The sequence below is a fragment of the Schistocerca serialis genome, chromosome 3 (assembly GCF_023864345.2).
Source record: "Schistocerca serialis cubense isolate TAMUIC-IGC-003099 chromosome 3, iqSchSeri2.2, whole genome shotgun sequence".
Classification (NCBI taxonomy): domain Eukaryota; kingdom Metazoa; phylum Arthropoda; class Insecta; order Orthoptera; family Acrididae; genus Schistocerca; species Schistocerca serialis.
Window position 1 is genome coordinate 785,229,346 of NC_064640.1, and position 23,701 is coordinate 785,253,046.

Genomic DNA, 23,701 nt, shown 5'->3' on the forward strand with positions numbered 1-23,701 from the left:
GTGGCTGCAGGATGGTGAAATTAGGATCCTGGGGCAGGGTGGAGACAGGTGTGGAAAACTGCAGACATTGGGGCCAGCAAAGTGTTCTGCAACTGGGTCGTCAGCTATATTCATGGCCGCAGTTTGGTGGTGACTATTCATTCAAGTAGACAGTAAGTTGTGAGCATGTTACCATATGTCAGAATGAAATTTTCACTCTGCAGCGGAGTGTGCACTGATATGAAACTTCCTGACAGATTAAATATGTGTGCTGGACCGAGACTTGAACTTGGGACCTTTGCCTTTTGTGGGCAAGAATTAAAGCTGTGAGGACAGGGCTTGAGTCATGCTTGGATAGCTCTGTTGGTAGAGCACTTGCCCGCAAAGGGAATAGGTCCCGAGTTCGAGTCTCGGTCCGGCACAAAGTTTTAATCTGCCAGGAAATTTCATGTTACCTTATGACTTTAAACATGTACATAGTCTGATTCTCTGGCTATGTATGTGTTAAAGTCATGTAGTAACATTTGTTGTCATAAACATGACGAGTCTATATGACTCAGTTTGAATACCCTGAAGATAGATGTTCAAAAGCTGAAATCTAGATCTGCAATAAAATGAAGATTTTATTTGTGACTGATTGCTGAATTCTCGTTCTTTATTGGCACTTTATAATAGAGGTGTCTTGGTACTAAGGTAGTCACAGACTACTTCACATTCCATAATTTTATGTTTCATGTTGAGATTCATGGAACATGATCTGTTTGTTTCATGAATTGTTCAATTCGTGAAACAAACATGCAAAACAGGGTTGTCATTACTTATTTGAATAGTGTTAATTGAAGGAAGATATTTTATAATGGTCATTTCGATAAGACCAAGCTAGGCAGCATAGTGGTTAGTACACTGGACTCGCATTCAGGAGGACGATGGTTCAAACCTGCATCCAGCCGTCCTGATTTAGGTTGCCTTTGAAAGGGCATGGTCGACTTCCCTCCCCATTCTTCCCTAATCCGATGGGATCGATGACCTCACTGTTTGGTCCCCTTTCTCAAATAAACCAACTAACTATTTTGATAAGTCTTTTCTCTAACATGAGATCACACTTGAACCAAACATTTCATTTTCCTCTGACTTCAGTTTTGTTTTGTTCATATACGCACTAAAATATCTTCAACAGGGAAAAATGAGTACATATCCACATTATGCCTTTTATGAGATAAATTTAACAGAGAACTAATGCAGAAGAAACGGCTGAAAGCAAGGGGAAACTACAGCCGTAGTTTTTCCTGAGGGCATGCAGCTTTACTGTATGGTTAACTGATGATGGCGATCTCTTGGGTAAAATATTCCGAAGGTAAAATAGTCCCCCATTCGGATCTCTGGGCGGGGACTACTCAGGAGGATGTCATTATCAGGAGAAAGGAAAATGGCGTTCTACGGATTGGAGCATGGAATGTCAGATCCTTTAATCGAGCAGGTAGGTTAGAAAATTTAAAAAGGGAAATGGATAGGTTAAAGTTAGATATAGTGGGAATTACTGAAGTTCGGTGGCAGGAGGAACAAGACTTTTGGTCAGGCAAATACAGGGTTATAAATACAAAATCAAATAGGGGCAATGCAGGAGTCGGTTTAATAATGAATAAAAAAATAGGAGTGCGGGTAAGCTATTACAAACAGCATAGTGAACGCATTATTGTGGCCAAGGTAGACACGAAGCCTACGCCTACTACATTAGTACAGGTTTATATGCCAACTAGCTCTGCAGATGACGAAGAAATTAGAGAAATGTATGATGAGATAAAAGAAATTATTCAGGTAGTGAAGGGAGACGAAAATTTAATAGTCATGGGTAACTGGAATTCGGTAGTAGTAAAAGGGAGAGAAGGAAACGTAGTAGGTGAATATGGATTGGGGCTAAGAAATGAAAGAGAAAGCCGCCTGGTAGAATTTTGCACAGAGCACAACTTATTCATAGCTAACACTTGGTTCAAGAATCATAAAAGAATATTGTATACATGGAAGAAGCCTTGAGATACTGACAGGTTTCAGATAGATTATATAATAGTAAGACAGAGATTTAGGAACCAGGTTTTAAATTGTAAGACATTTCCAGGGGCAGATGTGGACTCTGACCACAATCTATTGGTTATGAACTGTAGATTGAAACTGAAGAAACTGCAAAAAGGTGGTAATTTAAGGAGATGGGACCTGGATAAACTGACTAAACCAGAGGTTGTACAGAGTTTCAGGGAGACCATAAGGGAACAATTGACAGGAATGGGGGAAAGAAATACAGTAGAAGAAGAATGGGTAGCTTTGAGAGATGAGCCGGCCGAAGTGGCCGTGCGGTTCTAGGCGCTGCAGTCTGGAACCGCGAGGCTGCTACGGTCGCAGGTTCGAATCCTGCCTTGGGCATGGATGTGTGTAATGTCCTTAGGTTAGTTAGGTTTAACTAGTTCTAAGTTCTAGGGGACTAATGACCTTAGAAGTTGAGTCCCATAGTGCTCAGAGCCATTTGAGAGATGAAGTAGTGAAGGCAGCAGAGGATCTAGTAGGTAAAAAGATGAGGGCTAGTACAAATCCTTTGATAACAGAATAAATATTGAATTTAATTGATGAAAGGAGAAAATATAAAAGTATAGTAAATGAAGCAGGCAAAAAGGAATACAAACGTCTCAAAAGTGAGATCGACAGGAAGCGCAAAATGGCTAAGCAGGGACGGTTAGAGGACAAATGTAAGGATGTAGAGGCTTATCTAACTAGGGTAAGATAGATACTGCCTACAGGAAAATTAAAGAGACCTTTGGAGACAAGAGAACCACTTGTATGAATATCAGGAGCTCAGATGGAAACCCAGTTCTAAGCAAAGAAGGGAAAGCCGAAAGGTGGAAGGAGTATATAGAGGGCCTATACAAGGGTGATGTACTTCAGGACAATACTTACGGAAATGGAAGAGGATGTAGATGAAGATGAAATGGGAGATAAGATACTGCGTGAAGAGTTTGACAGAGCACTGAAAGACCTGAGTCGAAACAAGGCCCCGGGAGTAGACAACACTCCATTAGAACTAATGAGGGCCTTGGGAGAGCCAGCCCTTACAAAACTCTACCATCTGGTGAGAAAGATGTATGAGACGGGCGAAATACCCTCAGACTTCAAGAAGAATATAATAATTCCAATCCCAAAGAAAGCAGGTGTTGACAGATGTGAAAATTACCGAACCGAACAATCAGTTTAATAAGTCACGGATGCAAAATACTAACGCGAATTCTTTACAGACGAATGAAAAAACTGGTAGAAGCCGACCTTGGGGAAGATCAGTTTGGATTCCGTAGAAATATTTGAAACACGTGAGGCAATACTGACCCTATGACTTATATTAGAAGCTAGATTAAGGAAAGGCAAACCTACGTTTCTAGAATTTGTAGACTTAGAGAAAGCTTTTGACAATGTTGACTGGAATACTCTCTTTCAAATTCTGAAGGTGGCAGGGGTAAAATACAGGGAGCGAAAGGCTATGTACAATTTGTTCAGAAACCAGATGGTAGTTATTAGAGTCGAGGGGCATGAAAGGGAAGCAGTGGTTGGGAAGGGAGTGAGACAGGGCTATAGCCTATCTCCGATATTATTCAATCTGTATATTGAGCAAGCAGTAAAGGAAACAAAAGAAAAATTCGGAGTAGGTATTAAAATCCATGGAGAAGAAATAAAAACTTTGAGGTTCACCGATGACATTGTAATTCTGTCAGAGACAGCAAAGGACTTGGAAGAGCAGTTGAACAGAATGGATAGGTCTTGAAAGGAGGGTATAAGATGAACATTAACAAAAGCAAAACGAGGATAATGGAATGTAGTTGAATTAAGTAGGGTGATGCTGAGGGAATTAGATTAGGAAATGAGACACTTAAAGTAGTAAAGGAGTTTTGTTATTTGGGGAGCAAAATAACTCATGATGGTCGAAGTAGAGGGGATATAAAATGTAGACTGGCATTGGCAAGGAAAGCGTTTCTGAAGAAGAGAAATTTGTTAACATCAAGTATAGATTTAAGTGTCAGGAAGTCGTTTCTGAAAGTATTTGTATGGAGTGTAGCCATGTATGGAAGTGAAACATGGACGATAACTAGTTTGGACAAGAAGAGAATAGAAGCTTTCGAAATGTGGTGCTACAGAAGAATGCTGAAGATTAGATGGGTGGATCATATAACTAATGAGGAGGTATTGAACAGGATTGGGGAGAAGAGAAGTTTGTGGCACAACTTGACTAGAAGAAGGGATCGGTTGGTAGGACATGTTCTAAGGCATCAAGGGATCACCAATTTAGTATTGGAGGGCAGTGTGGAGGGTAAAAATCATAGAGGGAGACCAAGAGATGAATACACTAAACAGATTCAGAAGGATGTAGGTTGCAGTAGGTACTGGGAGATGAAGAAGCTTGCACAGGATAGAGTAGCATGGAGAGCTGCATCAAACCAGTCTCAGGACTGAAGACCACAACAACAACAACAACAACAACAACAACAATGCAGAAGAGGCCCATGTGATACAGATTAATATTTTTTTCCAGCAGGATGCCACACTTGCTCATACAACTGATAAAAATGATCAAACTACACTATAAACTGTTAGTTCATCCACTATTTTTCAGATTTGGTCTTGTGTGGCTCCTTTCTCTTCATAAACTTAAGGAAATAGCAGAAACTTATATATAATGAAGAAATTATGGTCAAAATATGCTTACTTTCATATAGTTTGTGAAATTAAATTGTTTGAAGGTATACAAATACTGAAGAACATTTAATGAGCTCTAATAAGAAAGTTGTGATTGATGCTGTTGACATGGGTGTTGGAATGTGGACATGGAAGTGATGTATGTATGGTGGTGGTGGTGGTTTATGTCTTTGTGTGTGTGTGTGTGTGTGTGTGTGTGTGTGTGTGTGTGTGTGTGTGTGTGAAGAAAATAAAATGAAGGGGGAAACTAAAGAAACTTCACCAATTCAAAGGGTGTATGATGTTATTTCAGTGATTACAATATCAAGTCAAATTTACAGGCAGTATCACCTCACTCATCACCGTGATGTTGCATTCCCTCTGGCTTGGATGCATGTCCTGATTCAGTTGTAAATGGTGTCATGAAGCCATTGTATCCTCTCCTGGGGCAAGCTAGCCAATTACTTTTGTAACTGGCCCTTAATGTCCTGGATAGTGTCACTGGCACAGAGTTGACATCCAAGCTGGTCCCACACATGATCCACTGGGGACAGATCTGAGGACCTTCCTGGCCACATGAGTACCTCAGAATAATGCAGACAGTTCACATAGACACTTGCCATGTGTGGACAAGCACTGTCCTGTTGAAAAATGACACCACTATACTGTCATGAGAGGTAACACATGAGGATACAAGTGTGCCATCTGAGTTCCCTCAAAAGCTACCAGCCCTGACCTGGAGTCATGCCTGATGGCTCTCCACGTCATGATGCCAGTAGTAACACCACTGTGCTCCTCATTACATTGGAAGAATGGGACCTCTCCCCAGATCGCCACCACTCTCACTAACGGTGATCATCTGAGATAGTGCAGAACCACAACTCATTGTTGAACACAATGTGACACCATTCACCAGCAGTCTGTGCTTCCTGGTAAGGTACCTCTCCAAACGCAGCCATTTGTGTTGTTGTGTTAACAGCAGCTTATGCATGGGATTGTAATTCCCTGGTTTGCCTACTGCTAGTCTCTGACCATTGATGTAGGATGACCCAGAATGTTGGGGGCAGTCCTTTACTTGTAGTCAGATGGCAGATGCAGATCTGGAGGGGTTGCAATGGGCTTGGTGCACAGTATGATGGTCCTAACTTGTGGTGGTCAGATACAGTCAACTGTAACCTTAACGACAGAAATGCCTATCCTTTACATTCCCATGCAGTCCGACATCGGGCCACTGTCACATCCAAATGCCTGACGGATCTGAATATTGCACGATTTGACCAGGCAGCCAAATGGAGTATCACAATGAGCTCACTTTCAAATTCTGTCAGTTGCTAATAACGCTGTCTCATATGAGTATGTGGCATCATCATGTCCTTCACAGTGATCATTCAGAATCTTACACTGCTCAAACTGCATACCAGGTGTGGTAACAACATTAAACACAGACAACACTAGTGCACTGCAGTCACCATTTTTCCTGTCACAGAGAACTGAAACCCCAACCATTTATGTTCCGGCCAATGGTGTGTACATATATGATCTTTCATTGACATTAGACAGTGTCCTCTGGGTGCTTCACGTTTTTGCTCATACAGTGTCTCTGATACTTACTATGAAATTTATCTTCCTTCTTGTCAGTTTTATCATAGAGTGTGGCAGTTACAGCAATACCAATTATTACAACAAACAGTGACCTGAAACAGAAAAATGGTAAAAATGATAAATGCTTATCCTCATATGTTGTCCAGAGCAATTAAGTTGAACATTTATCGTACATCTCTTCATTATATCTAAATACAGAATATGACAACTCCTTTAATTATCAGTTAAACTGGACAGTTGGATATCAAACTAAACAAGCACTTTTTGAAAATATATATATATATATATATATATATATATATATATATATATATATATATATATAGTACCAATATCAATATTCTGCAAAAGACTCATTGTATTATGTTTACATATGCCCTTCCTGATGAGCAGGTGCAGTATCCTAGTGGAATATCCCATCATCTTGTTGGAATGTAAAGAGTATGAAGAAAAGAAAATAGCCCCAAAGCAGCCACCAATAGCAGCCACCTTAAACTGATGTACATACGAAGTTAAGTGATCCATTACTAGCCTGCACAGTGCCTTGTGGACAAGTATGATTCAAGACCAGATGTGATCATACCTTAACGAAACCTAATCATCAGTGTGAAATAACTTGTACCAGGCATCATCACCAAGACATATATTATCATTTCTGACATACAGCTGTCATGAGTTTCCTTTTCAAATGTCAAATGTCTTATAAGAATTATGACATTTGAAAAGGAAACTGTTATATTTTGAGAAGTAATTGGTGGGCTGTATTTATCTTCAGGAAGCAAAAGATTTAGTACTGCCAATGTGCACATAAAAGAAAATTACATTATCCTAGCCTTGGGAACTATTAGTTTCTTCCTTGGGAAGGTAAGATGGACAGTTAGGGAAGATAAAAAGGAAGGGCAGTTCACTCAGGCCTCAATATGACAGACAATCACCTGATGTGAGGATGAGAGGAGACCAAAATGAATTCTATAAGCAAACAATTAGCACATTAAAAAATCAAGTAGGAATACAGCCCACATTGCATTCCATGAGTAAAATTATTCAACACACAATGTCTCATATATTGTAACACTTTGCACAGGTCTGTTGCTATACAGTGTTATAAATTAATGCATTACAGCTACTTATGTAGTATATCATCATTTAACTTGTAAAACAGATTTCTTTGTTTTATTGTTGGCAGATGTGTCAATTGTTTTATTAAAGTTTAATTGATGAGCTAGAAATTGCTTCTTTATGCAAAAGAATCTGACAACCTATTTTGTATCTTTGAAAAAATGTTGCTCAGTTTTTCCTTGTGAATTGTAACTAAGTCAAGGAAAATGGCATCTACCTGGGAACCTGTATCTAATATTTTCTGGGTCTCGTGAACAAATAAAGCGAGTTGGGTCTCATACGATCGCTGTTTCCGGAATCCATGTTGATTCCTACAGAGTAGAGTCTGGGTTTCCTTCCTGATGAGCAGGTGCAGTATCCTAGTGGAATATCCCATCATCTTGTTGGAATGTAAAGAGTATGAAGAAAAGAAAATGGCCCCAAGGCGGCCACCCATAGCAGCCACGTGAGCAGAAAACATGTTCTAAAATTCTACAACAGATCGATGTCAGAAATATAGGCCTATAGTTTTGCATCTGCTCGACGACCCTTCTTGAAAACCGGACTACCTGTGCTCTTTTCCAGTCATTTGGAACCTTCCGTTCCTCTAGAGACTTGCGGTACACGGCTGTTAGTAGTGTAGTGGGGGGGGGGGGGGGGCGGCGGCGAGGGGCAAGTTCATTCGGGTAATCTGCGTAGAATCGAATTGGTATCCCGTCAGGTCCAGTGGCCTTTCCTCTGTTGAGTGATTTCAGTTGCTTTTCTATTCCTTGGACACTTACTTCGAAGTCAGCCATTTTTTCGTTCGTGTGGTGATTTAGAGAAGGAACTGCGGTGCGGTCTTCCTCTGTGAAACAGCTTTGGAAAATGTGCTTAGTATTTCAGCTTTACGCGTGTCATCCTCTGTTTCAATGCCATCATCATCCCAGAGTGTCTGGATATGCTGTTTCGATCCACTTACTGATTTAACGTAAGACCAGAACTTCCTAGGATTTTCTGTCAAGTCGGTGCATAGAATTTTACTTTCGAATTCACTGAACGCTTCACGCATAGCCCTCCTTACGCTAACTTGACATCTTTTAGCTTCTGTTTGTCTGAGAGGTTTTGGCTGCGTTTAAACCTGCAGTGAAGCTCTCTTTGCTTTCGCAGTAATTTTCTAACTTTGTTGTTGAACCACGGTGGGTTTTTCCCGTCCCTCACAGTTTTACTCGGCACGTACCTGTCTAAAACGCATTTTACGATTGCCTTGAACTTTTTCCATAAGGGTATATATATGGCTTTATGCAGCGCAATGTAACTACTCGTAGTCAGAAAAGGAGGGATATATAAGTGGCTTTATGCAGCGCAATGTAACTACTCGTAGTCAGAAAAGGAGGGATATATATATATATTACCGCTGGATATATTTCGTAAACCACATCAAATACTGACGAACCGATTCCACAGACCGAACGTGAGGAGAGGGGGGCTAGTGTAATTGTTTAATACAAACCATACAAAAATGCACGGAAGTATGTTTTTTTAACACAAACCTGCGTTTTTTTAAATGGAACCCCGTTAGTTTTGTTAGCACATCTGAACATATAAACAAATACGTAATCCGTGCCGTTTGTTGCATTGTAAAATGTTAATTACATCCGGAGATGTTGTAACCTAAAGTTGACGCTTGAAACCTCCGACGTTCAGTTGCGTGTTGTAACAAACACGGGCCACGGTCGGCGAGCAGCATCTGCAGGGACATGTTTACGATAACGACCGTGTTTACGCGTGTGGCTGTAGTGCACTGTTGTGGTTTGGTCTAGCTGTCGCAGTGTCCGCATGTAGCGCTTGCTGCTATTGTTATTCTGCATTAGTCTCCGCACGCAGACCAACTGTAGTACACCGTGTTACCAGACGTCAGTGATAGTGTAGTGTTGTAGGAACTGTGACCATGGTGTATTAGAACTCTGAAAAGGCGGAGATGATACTCATCCATGGCGAGTGTCGACGAAATGCAGCTGAAGCCTGCAGGGTGTATGCAGAACGGTACCCGGACAGAGAGCATCCAACGTGCCGCACATTGCAAAACATCTACCGCCAACTGTATGCAACAGGTATGGTCGTAGCACGCAAACGGGTCCGTAACAGGCCCGTCACAGGAGAAGCGGGTGCAGTTGGTGTGTTAGCTGCTGTTGCCATAAACCCACACATGAGTACACGGGACATTGCGAGAGCCGGTGGACTGAGTCAAAGTAGTGTCATGCGCATACTGCATCGTCACCGCTTTCACCCGTTTCATGTGTCGCTACATCAGCAATTACATGGTGATGACTTTAATCATCGAGTGCAATTCTGTCAATGGGCATTAACAGAGAATGCGTTGCAGTTCTACCTGTTTACCGATGAAGCGGGTTTCACAAACCACGGGGCAGTGAATCTACGGAACATGCATTACTGGTCCGTGGACAATCCTCGCTGGCTCAGACAGGTAGAGCGACAGCGACCGTGGACTGTAAATGTATGGTGCGGAATCATTGGCGACCACCTCATTGGTCCTCACTTCACTGCAGGGGCCCAAACAGCTGCAACATACATCGCGTTTCTACAGAATGATGTGCCAACGTTGCTCGAAAATGACCCACTGGAAACGCGTCGACGTATGTGGTATCAGCATGATGGTGCACTGCACATTCCGCAATTAACACTAGGCTGACCCTTGACAGGATGTTCGACGGGCGTTTCATAGGACGTGGAGGACGCATAAATTGGTCAGCCCGTTCTCCTGATATTACACCTCTGGACTTCTTTCTGTGGGGTACGTTAAAGGAGAATGTGTAACGTGATGTGCATACAGCCCCAGAGGATATGAAACACGTATTATGGCAGCCTGCGGCGACATTACACCCGATGTACTGCGGCGTGTACGACATTCATTACGCCAGAGATTGCAATTGTGTGCAGCAAATGATGGCCACCACATTGAACATCTATTGGCCTGACATGTCGGGACACACTCTATTCCACTCCGTAATTGAAAACGGAAACCACGTGTGTACGTTTACCTCACCCCTCATCGTAATGTACATGTGCGTCAGTGAAAAAGACTAATAAAAAGGTGTTAGCATGTGGACGTAATGTGCTGTTCCAGTCTCTTCTGTACCTAAGGTCCATCACCGTTCCCTTTAGATCCCTACGTAATTCGGTGCTCTCCGATACACACGATCGAACAGCGGAGGAGTGGTACTCAAGCGTCAACTTTAGGATACAATATCTCCGGATGTAATTAACATTTTACAATGCAACAAACGGCACTGATTACGTATTTGTTTATATGTTCAGATGTGCTAACAAAACTAACGGGGTTCCATTTAAAAAAACGTAGGTTTGTGTTAAAAAACATACTTCCGTGCATTTTTTTATGGTTTGTATTAACCAATTACACTAGCCCCTCTCCTCACGTTCGGTCTGTGGAATCGATTCGTCAGTATTTGATGTGGTTTACGAAATATATCCAGCTGTAATGTTTGGTGACTCACCCTGTATATATATATATATATATATATATATATATATATATATATATATATATATGCCTCCTTTTCTGACTACGAGTAGATTGCGCTGCATAAAGCCACTTTGAAGTGTAAGGCGTGGGTTGCTCAGTGATATCCAGGTCCTGATGTGACAGAACTGTAATAATGCAATACTGGAGTGCATCGGTGGCCAGGGATAATGGTTTACCCAATGTGAAGGAAGTCGAACAGGGAGCAAAGCACAAATACTGCTTGACGGACTGCAAAGCCTGTTAACAATCTACAGACCACACAAATTTGATGCATTTTTCGTGAAGTCAGTAAAGAGGAGGGCAGATGTGCGGGCCTGGGGCATGAACCTAGCGTAATAAGAAAGTTTGTCCAAAAACGACTGGAGCTCCTTCAGGTTTTTGGGGGCCGATATGTGGACGATGGCTCTGATGCACTCATTTGTAGGAGCAAGACCACCTTTGCTTAGCACATGTCCCAAGAAATGCATCTTTGACGAAAAAACTGTTTTCCAGTTTGCAGATTTCGTAAATGCTCCTCTCGCATGGAGCCCACGACCAAGTTGTCATCGAAGTTGTTTCTTCAACAGAGAATGTGCTGAATCAACTGCTCGAGACATCGTCGATAAATTCCTGACAAAGACGCAATTCCAAAGGGCAAGTGATTAAGGGAAGGTAGTGGTGAAATTTCAACCCAGTCGTAAAAAAATTGCAGGTGGCTGAAAATTTGTTTTATAATTTTTCGTGGCATTCTGAATTCAGTGGATAAATCTAATTAGAGAAAAAGTTTCATACTTTTGAATTTTTAGATTAAAAACACAGTGGAGTTGTTGGTTATCACGGAATTTATATATTCACAAAAAAATTTTAGCCAAAAATGTTTAAAATTGACGCAGTTCTGGCGGTTACGGATAAATACAAACCTACACTCATGAAATTTAGTCTCACTACAAGAATAATACATCAGGGTCGCTGCAGAAGACACACTCACCACGAGTAGTGCTTGAGACAAGAAAGTTTCTCGCGTGAAAGTGCCTTCAGAAAATTGTCAGTACCGACGTCACAAGGTTATATTCCATGCAGCATCATTTGTGAAGGAACGGTGTTGCAGGCCACTGGTATGAGTGAAAAACAGTACCTATGAAGAACTACATTGCAACTTTTGATGCGAAAGCAAACGAGCCACAACACGAGCTAAAAAGTAAACACTTTTGGCCTTGCTGGTTGAAGGATTATGATCGGTGGGTGCCGTGTCTAAATTAGCAAGTGTTCTCTACCTCCAGTAACATTGGTACCTTGCCGTCGTCAACGTCATAATTGCAGGTATAGCTGCTGAATGCAAGTGACTGATGATAGTAGAGTAGGGATGTTAGAGAACATCGGTATTTACAAAATATCAGTGTTGGGAGTTTAAACATCGATGTTTCAGTGCCAATACTGAAGTCTTGGAAACATTTTAACATCGATGTTAAAGACAAAATATCGACGTTCGATGTTAGTAAAAAATCAGGCTACTTGCTAACTACCGTCGATAGTTCTTTCGTCATTTAAATGAATATATTTATATACAGGAAAGTACTTTGCAAGCAGTTAGGGATTCCCAATAACTAGTATGTTGAGTATCAAACTATCTGGCATTCAACCAATACCGACAATTGGAGAGAATGATACCTATCTGGCATATTCCGAGCACCAAACACTGTGAGTCCACTGAGGTGGTGACGAAGGCTCCTGATAGCCTAAGTAGGACACTTCTGTCCCCTCGTTTTACTGATGCATTGTTAGTGACCAGGTTCAGTTCGTGTGCCAACGTGCTAACTGCGAAACTGAGTGCTGATTCAAAGAGCGCACAGTCGTCGTCCGCATGACGGTTAGAGGTAGTATGTACTGTTTTGAATTTAGCCTCGTCAGTTTATGTAGTATTTTTCTGCTTTGTCTGTCGTTAGCGTTATGTCTTCGTGAAAATTCAATTTGACATCTTTATATACCCCAAGATAGCATGTAAAATGTGCTCGTTTGATGTTTGTGTCCCCTGTTTTAACCGAAGGATTCCTTTGGAGTGATAGTTTCAATATTGTGTTATGTTTTTTTGTTTTCGGCTAGCCGGCCGTTGTGGCCTAGCGGTTCTAGGCACTTCAGTCTGGAACCACGCGACCGCTCCGGCCGCAGGTTCGAATCCTGCCTCGGTCATGGATGTGTGTGATGTCCTTAGGTTAGTTAGGTTTAAGTAGTTCTAAGTTCTAGGGGACTGATGACCCCAGAAGTTGAGTCCCATAGTGCTCAGAGCCATATAAATTTGAAAACTTAATAAACCAGGGAATAATGTAGATAGAGAGGTAAAAATTGACACACATGCTTGGAATGACATGGGAAATGACATGGGGTTTTATTAGAACCAAAACAAAAAACAAAGTTCACAAAATGTCCGACAGATGGCGCTGGACAGTGAACCGTCAGTGACTGCGCATGACAATCGTGTTTAAAGGGAGCTGTAATGAGAGAGAGAATCAGATGCGCCAGCAGTCGCAGCATGTTGACGTTACCTGAAAAGGCGCTTTTATTGAAGCTGAATTATCAGAATGGGGAATGTGCTAGTTCAGCGTTACGATCCTATCGCTATAGGACGGGGATTCGAACGGGTTAAGGTCCGTTGACAAATGCTGCTGTGGCGAGAATGATTTCGAAGTTCGAAGTCACGGGTTGTTTAGACGATAGACCCCGTAGTGGCCGACCGAGCACAAGGCGTAATGCTGCTGAGACAGTTCAGGAAGAAATGGAGACTGTAGCGGGTTCGTCCATGCACGGGGAAGTCAGCGCTCGAGCAGTTGCACGTCGCACCGGCATTCCATACACAACTGTTTGGTTGGCACTTTGGCGTACCCTCCGATGCTATCAGTACAAAATCCATCGGCATCGTGAAGTGTTACCTGGCGATTTAGTGACGCGGAGGGCATTTGCGGTGTGGGCGTTTCAAAAGATGGCGGAAGATGACGACTGGTTGAGTAACGTGTTGTGGACCGACGAAGCTCCTTTCACGCTCCGAGGGTCTGTCAACGCCCACAACTGCAGAATTTGGGCTACCGAAAATCATAGAACTGTCGTGGGAACTCCATTGCACGACGAGAAACTCAAGGTACGGGTTGGATTTACACATCTACCGTTATATGGCCTTTTTTCTTCGAGGAAATGCGTGATTCTGATTTTGTAACTGCTACCGTGACGGGTGAGAGGTACGCCGATATGTTACAGATTCGCATCATCCGCAGCCTGGCTGGTAAACACCTGGTGGAACGTACGATGTATATGCAGGATGGCGCTCCACCCCATATTGCTAGACGCGTGAAAGATCTCTTGCGCGCGTCGTTTGGTGATGACCGTGTGCTCAACCGCCACTTTCGTCATGCTTGGCCTCCCAGGTCCCCAGACCTCAGTCCGTGCGATTATTGGCTTTGGGGTTACCTGAAGTCGCAAGTGTATCGTGATCGACCGACATCTCTAGGGATGCTGAAAGACAACATCCGACGCCAATGCCTCACCATAACTCCGGACATGCTTTACAGTGCTGTTCGCAACATTATTCCTCGACTACAGCTATTGTTGAGGAATGATGGTGGACATATTGAGCATTTCCTGCAAGAACGTCATCTTTGCTTTGTCTTACTTTGTTATGCTAATTATTGCTATTCTGATCAGATGAAGCGCCATCTGTCGGACATTTTTTGAACTTTTGTATTTTTTTTTGGTTCTAATAAAACCCCGTGTCATTCCAAGCATGTGTGTCTATTTGTACCTCTCTATCTACATTATTCCGTGATTTATTCAGTTTCCAAATTTATACTGACTTTTTGATCACCTGGTAGTTTAGAGAGAAGAGTCTGCTGGGTACTCACCCCACGATGAGGAAGGAGGCGGGCGGGAGCCAGGACTGCTGCACGTAGCACATCTGCGGGTTGACGCGCACGCGCGTGCTGACGCCGGTGCGAGCCGTGTGCGAGTCGAGCGCGTCCTCCAGCGACAGCTGCACGTCCTCTGCGCCGCACGAGCGCGGCACGCACACGCCCCAGTTGATGCTCGAGAAGCGCGGCACGCGGTGCCCCGGCTGTGGGCAAAGCGAACCGCTCAAGCCGAGCACTCTACAACTTACACACGAGGGGGTATAAAAAAAACCGGAATTATTTTTAGAAGCTATACATTTTCAAATTGCTTACAAAACAACCTTACCCTCTTCAAAATACTCTCTATTGAACAACGGCGAAACCTCTTTATAGCGTTCCTCCATATAATGTTTTCCTCTGTGTTACGTCCGTTTTTATCGGTCCCGACTAAAAACCCATATAAACGATGTTAAATTTTCCTCTTTACTGCGTCTCCTCTATATTACAGTTTCCTCCGTTAACGCTCATATTTTTGGGACCCTGGTCAATTATTTACCTCTTTATAACGTTTAAGTGACTGGATGTAGATGCATCGTTTTCCGTTCTGTGGATTCACAGTTTGCACCGGCTCGGAAAGCCCGCGCTCAGCGTGTTTCATATGTCAGCGGCAGAACCCGGTCACGTGACATTTAACGCACATTCTGCTTGTGGTCTTTTTGGCGCCATTTCAGTCGATGCTTCGTATTCGTAGCGTGTTGTGTGAGCTGAGCAGCAAACAGTTCGTGTGTCTAGTGATAGTGTGTCTAGTGAGAGTGTGTCTTCGATATAACGTTTTTTTTAAGCTTTCATCAGTGGACATGAGTGAAAAGCGGAAGAACATTTCTCTAGAGGAGAAGGTTTCTGTTATTAAAAAAGTGGCGGCATCTCCTGGTGTGAGTCGCGTGGAGCTAGCGAAGCAATTTGAATTGGCCCCCTCAACACTCAACACTATTATGAAAAACAGATCGTCGATAATGGAAGGGTTTGAGAATTGTGGAAATTTGAAACATATGCGTTTAAAACCATCGGCTTACGACGAAATGGAGAAACTTGGTTTCAGGAAGCACGTGCTGCAAACATTCCTACAAACGGAACTATTTTGAAGGAGAAGGCGCTTCAAATATCACTGCAGTTAGGAATGGAAAGTTTTAAGGCGTCCAGTGGATGGATTGATAAATTTCGACAGCGTCATGGTGTTGTATACAAAGCGGAATGTGGAGAAAGTAAAAGTGTGGATGAACCAACTGTAACTCAGTGGATGCAGACTCTTCCTAATCTGATACATGGCTACAAACTGCGTGACATTTATAACGCAGACGAAACCAGCACGTTTTTCAATTTAATGCCGGATAAGACATTTACTTTTCTTCCTGTGGAAGATTTTGCAAGTGATTTGCAAGAGTTTCAGGAATTAATAGGCAGTGATTCTGTTACTTTTGAGGAGTTTGTGGCTGTGAATGACAATGTGGCAACCACAGGAGTACAAAGTATTGAAGAGGTGACTGGAGAGAGAAGCTTGGAGAATGATAGTGGTAGTGAAAGTGACAGTGACAAGGAAGATGACCCTGTGCCCTCATATACTAAGGCAGCTAAAGCCTTTGAAACTTTCAGGAGATATATGATGGCCCATAGACTTGAGGACAGAACAGTAGTTCAACTTGCTCATCTGGGACAAGAAATGATTGCCATAGAGTCTAGAAGAAATAGAAAACAAACATGCTTGCTTGAATATTTAAAAAATATCATAGGTATGTGAGTTTCAGATTGCATAGATTCCTAGAGTTTTGTGAAAATTTAAGTTCCATTTCATAATTTAATTATTAAAGTAATTTTTTTGTAACTAACTCTTTTTTTAATCTGTTCAGTATATATAATATGTTCAGTATATCATAATATGTTCAGTATATCATAAACAAAATTTGGCTCATATTCTATAATTGGGTCAACTGGAGAATGGGATACCACCTTTCAGCTTTGGACAATGATGGCATATCTTTAGGCTGCGTTCACACTGTTCTGTTTAGAAATTTTGTCTTGAATGTTCTGCAGCACATACTGAAATGTATTATGATTCGTTCTGTAATTTGAATAAAATTTTTAAGGATAGTTTTTAAGTTCTTCATATAAAGAAAAAAACTCTCCTAAATGTCTGTCGCTATTCATGGGATGAATCCATAACCTCCTAGTTCTTCTGTACTTCAAAACTCGACGAGTTACTACAGAGTCAAAACAATACCAATAAAAGAGTGAAGACATTGTTCTACACGACAGCACAGACCAGCTAAAGGCGAGCAACTGTTGACTGCAGCTGCGTTTTCTGCTGACTTGCTTGTCAGCTGTCGAAGGGTGGAGATCTTTTTAAATTTATTTATTTGGCCTCCCGCCAGCCATTTAGCCAAAGAGTGGGGATTACCTTGACAGTGCAGCGCAGCCCGCCAAGGAAGAAAGAAAAAAAAACAATGAAGAACAATGAAACGCACATCTGTGCCGATCTACAGTAGTTTCATTAACTCTCCATTATTTTTTCTGTCAAAGTAGACAACGAGACTACAGAATTGCGCTTCAGTTATCTTTTAGTGCGAAATATGAAATGTACATCATACTAATTGTAGGATGTTGATGACAAATAATTGTTTGTCTTTTGTGATGCAACGTGTGGCCAATTATAAAAGCATAGCAGATGATTGTCCAGTAGCCGAGGGAAAATTTCTTATACATTTAGATTTATCTAGAGAATGAGACCATTAAAAAAATAAGAGGGACCGGCACTAGGTCTGCGCTGATCACTAGTAATTAGTTTTTATCTGTCCTGCATTATACGACTACACTAAACCAAGCTGTAACCGCGCGAACTTCGTGGCTTGCGGACGCGGCACTGACGCCACTGAATAGCTCGCATTACTTGAGACCAGAGACAGATATCAGTATCATTATCATTTCAAAAACTTTTTGGTACTTTTAGCTACATTTCATTCCCAACAATGTATGGTCTAAAACTGATGTAACAGTAAGCTACCCGCTACATAACTTTTTCACTACAAGATTTGTAAATCAAGTGCACAACGTTGACAAATAGCATCATTTCACAATGACTGTTAAGAAATATGGAAAGATAAATGATTCAATACGAAGCTAAGATGTTGCACTACCACGTGTACAAAAATCAGATTCTTTAGCCGCATACTTTCTTCAAAATCGGTTGGGAAGCGTTATGAAACTAAGAAATCACGGGAAACGAAAAGTAGACTTTTTCTTTTTTCACGACGTAAGTAACGCTTTTAAGGAAAAAATAAGTTCATAAAACGATGTGGCGAAGTCTTATATACCGCTAAGAATTTTTAAAACATGAAAATCGGAGAAGTGGATTTTCCCCCATTTCGCCGTCCCGGCTCGGCGCGGCACGCAATGTGAATGCACTACTCGTCGGCCTGAGCTGGCTAGGCACGAGCCGAGCCAGTACGCGTCAGCCCGGCCCGGCCCGGCCGGCAGTGTGAACGCAGCCTAAGAATCGTTATAACTTTTTACAATACAAACTGATGCATTTACTTCCACCCATCCACCTACCAGGCCCCATGTTTTAATTACAAAAAACTAATCATCTGATACATTGATCATTTGCAGTGAATATCATACTACAGTGTTGTGAAAATTTAAAATGTCATCATGGCACCATTTTTCAAAGCTGATTAGTTGTGCTCTTGATAAGGAACGTCCCCCATAGGCCTGTTTCAACTTTTCAAACGTCGCACTCTGAGATTCCCCAAGTTTATCACAAAACTCTGTGGCATAACGTTGCTCTAAAATTTGCTACTCCATTTCCGTAACACACAACAAAATTACGACTTCACTGATGGCGCTCTTAAAAATCACCTGACGGCTGTACGGAGCTGAAACTCGGACTGAGCATCTGGAAGGGATGAACACACCTGTCTACACAAGTATTACAAAACAGCGTTGCCATATAGCTCGCAGTGTTGTCAGTCCCACAACTTTTCTCAGAGATGTCGCATTACATGCATGCGGATGTCATGTGAGGGGGACTCAATGGTATCAAAGGAGGCAGGGAATATTGTGTTGTCAGCGGAGAAGCAAGAAGATCCGAATGGGTCGGACAAGAGAGCTCAGTTCCTCCAGAGGCATTGAGATACCTGACTGAAAGGGTCCCCAGCTGAGTTCAAGCCACCACAAAGGGAAAAGCCGCACATGGTAGCCACGTGGTCTGAGGCGTCTTGTCACCGTTCGCGCGGCTCCCCCCGTCGGAGGTTCGAGTCCTCCCTTGGGCATGGGTGTGTGTGTTGTCCTTAGCGTAAGTTAGTTTAAGTTAGAATAAGTAGTGCGTAAGCTTAGGGACCGATGATCTCAGCAATTTGGTCTCATAAGATGATACCACAAAAACGAAGGTGAATGGTGGACAGACCCCATATTAATCTCCAGTAATAGGTCTCCACATACTTTTAATCAGATAGTGTAATGAGATTTAACGAATGCTGCTCTAATTTAATAATTATAATTATTTAATAATTAATAAATTATCAGTGTCTCCATCAATCAATGTGGATTGGTGAAGGGCTGTGGGACGACAGATGCTATCCATGCAGCTCGCCTGCTTATCGGAAAGCACCATGAGAAGTCAAAGCCGGCCACTGTGACCGAGTGGTTGTAGGCGCTGCAGTCCGGAACCGAGTTGCTGCTACGGTCGCAGGTTCGAATCCTACCTCGGGCATGGATGTGTGTGATGTCCTTAGGTTAGTTAGGTTTACATAGTTCTAAGTCTAGGGGACTGATGACCTCAGCTGTTAAGTCCCATAGTGCTCAGAGCCATTTGAACCATTTGAGAAGTCAAAACATCTAAACTTTGCCTTTCTCAACCTCGAAAACGCCTTTGACCGAGTGCAACACGAGTTAATTTGGCTTGCCCTGCGAGAGCATGGAGTACCTGAAGAGCTCGTTAGGTGGGTCAGTCTGCTCTACCAGAACCCAAAGCTGTCAGCTGCCGGACTATCTCACGACTTCCCTATTTCTGTGGGAGTTCATCAGGCTCTGCTCTCTCACCACTCCTATTTATCAGTCATGGATACCGTCACAAGAAACCTGCAGAAAACCTCACCCTGGACGTTACTGTATGCTTTTATTCTCCAATCAGAAACATACAAATTTACAGTAGCCATACACATCAATAAATATGTACATATATATACACAAATTGTATTTATATTACATGTGCCGAGTACTTTGCAACCTCCAAGGCGCTTGGAGTGGCTTACAGGAGATCAATCTTCATGCAGGATGTAGGGAACAAAAGGCACTGGAGCATGTGGCTTGTGGTTTGTTCTAGTCCACGATCACAGGACGTATCTTCTTTTATGAAGCCCCATCTCTTCAAGTTGTCTCTGGATCGTCCAACTCCTGATCGTAATCTGTTTAAAGATTTCCACACCAGCCAGCTCTCGTTGTGTCCAGGTGGTAGTTCTTCAGCTTCCGGCGTCTGCAGGTGAGGCGTCGATTCTTCCATAACTCCAGCTTTGCCTTCTCTGGTGAAATGGTGAGCTTCTCGGATGTCATCAGGAAGCTCTTTCGCGATCTCAGCCGTTGCTGTGGTGGATTATGTCCGTGCAGTGGATGGGCACTGTCCTGTTCCACTTTCAGTCTCACCATGTTGGCAGCCACTGTTCTGCGTACCCATTCCTATTCCAGTCAGGCAGTAGAGCTTATCAGTTGGGGTAGGTCTTAAGCAACCTGTGATCAACCTGCAGGTTTCGTTGAGAGCAATGTCTACTTGTCTGGCATGAGATGACCTGTACCAGACTGGGGAAGCATATTCAGCAGTAGAAAAGCACAGTGCCATTGCAGAACAGCGAATAGTTTGTGCATGTGATTCCCACTGTGTCCCTGCTAGTTTGTGAATTAGGTTGTTTCGAGCAGAGATTTTCATTTTGCTGTTCTTGCAGTGAGTTTTGAATGTCAGAGTTCTATCGAGAGTGACTCCCAAGTATTTAGGTGCGTGATGATGCTGGAGTTGGATGCCTGGCCATGCAATATGTAGCTCACGATTAGCTTCCCTGTTCCTTAAATGAAAGGCACACACTTGTGTCTTCGAAGGGTTTGGTCTGAGTTGGTTCCGATTGTAGTAGTATGTACTGTATGCTGATGATGTGCTACTGGCTAGTGAAGATAAGAATGATCTATAACTTCAAGTCCAAGCCTGGAACGACCGCCTTGCTGATGTAGGATTCGGCTCAATGTGTTGAAAACATATTACCTTTCGACAAATTTAAAAGGCTCTTTAACAATCATATCTCCCAACAGCAAGGACTTTTAAGTACTGTAATACCGCAGCCACTTTCGCCAAGTCACCGCGAGCAGCCGTGTAGGAGGAAGGGGCCGGACTCCCTGGGACGAGCCCTTGGGTGCAGTCATTCTGCAAGCACACAGCGGGAAGCCGGGCCGACGTCCTCGCCTCGCTCAAGGAGGGACACGATGCAAAGGGCCCGTCTGACAACCAGAAGCGTCCCGAGAGCTGATGGACACCTGCAACCATTACGACGGAACGCCAAGAATGTACGCGCAGAAGCATACGAGTTCTTCTGGCCTTGCGACGGTCATTTTACCTGCCTTAGGAAACAGGGATGTACCGACAATTCCAGCACCTCACGGGCACAGAGGAGCGTGCAAAACAGCGCGGGAACTCGGCGCAGGGAGGCGTGTGAAAGAAGCCAGCGTTCTTAAGAAGATATTTTCCTCGACAGTGAGGACATTCCTTATAAATGACGGACGCCGGCAGATTTTGAGATGGAACCCAAACATGAGTCTGTCCAGGGCTCACGCAGAGATAGCAGTTATAAAGAAGTGTTGTGCAGCTGCTGCCCCAAGAGCCTCGGAATGCTGGAAAACATCTTAAGAATTCGAAATTGTGAGAAAGGTGCCAATTTACGAGGCACACGCCAGCCTACGCCAGATAGGAAATTTCCACCCCGCAAGGAGAGACGTGGCGATGAAACGGCGATCTGTTATTGGGCTGCATTGAAAATTTCATCCTCCAATGATAACGCCGAAAGGAGGAACATTTCGAAGAGGAGTTGAGCTGAGAGATGGAAGAGAAGCGAGAGGGGAGTCGTGGAGGCATCGTGGAAGCGAGAGGACATGGGTGCTCCGCCACCCATCGCCAACATCCGCCTTCCGACGCCGTGAGAGCAGAACTTCGCCCACGCAGCCGACAACGGGCAGACAACGCGGAGATTGTACCTGTGCCCCGCCGCAAAGCCGCGATTGCTGATGGGGGCAGCCAATCCGCACAGCACAGCTCCGACGCGACGCGCCGCACCGACGCAGCGCCTGCCGCCGACACCAGTATACGAGGAACGATAAAGAATAATGGCGATACGATTCGTCTCCTCCTCCTTCCCCTTAATAACTGAGTCGTGTCTACGCCCAGTCAAATCGGCCCTGAGATTTGTAATTTTGTTTTGTTTTATGTAAACAGCACGAAAATACAGGGTGATTCAAAAAGAATACCACAACTTTAAAAATGTGTATTTAATGAAAGAAACATAATACAACCTTCTGTTATACATCATTACAAAGAGTATTTAAAAAGGTTTTTTTTCACTCAAAAACAAGTTCAGAGATGTTCAATATGGCCCCCGAGCATGACACACGAGCAATATCAACCCGATACTCCAACTCGTTCCACACTCTCTGTAGCATATCAGGCGTAACAGTTTGGATAGCTGCTGTTATTTCTCGTTTCAAATCATCAATGGTGGCTGGGAGAGGTGGCTGAAACACCATATCCTTAACATACCCCCATAAGAAAAAATCGCAGGGGGTAAGATCAGGGCTTCTTGGAGGCCAGTGATGAAGTGCTCTGTCACGGGCTGCCTGGCGGCCGATCCATCGCCTCGGGTAGTTGACGTTCAGGTAGTTACGGACAGATAAGTGCCAATGTGGTGTCGCTCCATCCTGCTGAAATATGAATTGTTGTGCTTCTTGTTCGAGCTGAGGGAACAGCCAATTCTCTAACATCTCCAGATACTGTAGTCCAGTTACAGTAGCACCTTCGAAGAAAAAGGGACCAAAAACTTTATTGGCTGAAATGGCACAGAAAACGTTCACCTTAGGCGAGTCACGTTCATACTGAGTTGTTTCCCGCGGATTCTCAGTGCCCCATATACAGACATTGTGACGGTTGACTTTCCCGTTAGTGTGGAAAGTTGCTTCATCACTAAACACAATCTTTGAAACGAAACATTCATCTGTTTCCATTTGAGCAAGGATAAAATCACAGAAATCGATTCTTTTAATCTTATCAGCTGCAGACAGTGCTTGAACCAATTTCAGACGATAAGGTTTCATAACTAACCTTTGTCGTAGGACTCTCCATACAGTTGATTGTGGAATTTGCAGCTCTCTGCTAGCTCTGCGAGTCGATTTTCCTGGGCTGCGAACAAATGCTTGCTGGATGCGTGCTACATTTTCATCGTTCGTTCTCGGCCGTCCAGAACTTTTCCCTTTGCACAAACACCCATTCTCTGTAAACTGTTTATACCAACGTTTAATACACCACTTATCAGGAGGTTTAACACCATACTTCGTTCGAAATGCACGCTGAACAACTGTCGTCGATTCACTTCTGCCGTACTCAATAACACAAAAAGCTTTCTGTTGAGCGGTCGCCATCTTAGCATCAACTGACGCTGGCGCCTAGTCAACAGCGCCTCAAGCGAACAAATGTACAACTAAATGAAACTTTATAGCTCCCTTAACTCGCCGACAGATAGTGCTTAGCTCTGCCTTTTGTCGTTGCAGAGTTTTAAATTCCTAAAGTTGTGGTATTCTTTTTGAATCACCCTGTACTTTTCTTTTATGGTTTGATCATATTAGC

General features: G+C 43.1%; 1 protein-coding gene across 1 annotated transcript in view; it reads right to left on the bottom strand.

Annotated features, from left to right (window-relative positions):
* Nucleotides 1-23,701, bottom strand: part of LOC126471228 (nose resistant to fluoxetine protein 6-like) — a 292,721-nt gene that overhangs the window by 49,825 nt on the left and 219,195 nt on the right. The window contains exons 5-6 of the mRNA XM_050099351.1: nucleotides 14,797-15,005; nucleotides 6,298-6,380 (exon numbers count right to left, since the gene is read on the bottom strand). Coding sequence (XP_049955308.1) covers nucleotides 6,298-6,380; nucleotides 14,797-15,005 — 292 coding nt within the window. The remainder of the gene's footprint in view (nucleotides 1-6,297; nucleotides 6,381-14,796; nucleotides 15,006-23,701) is intronic.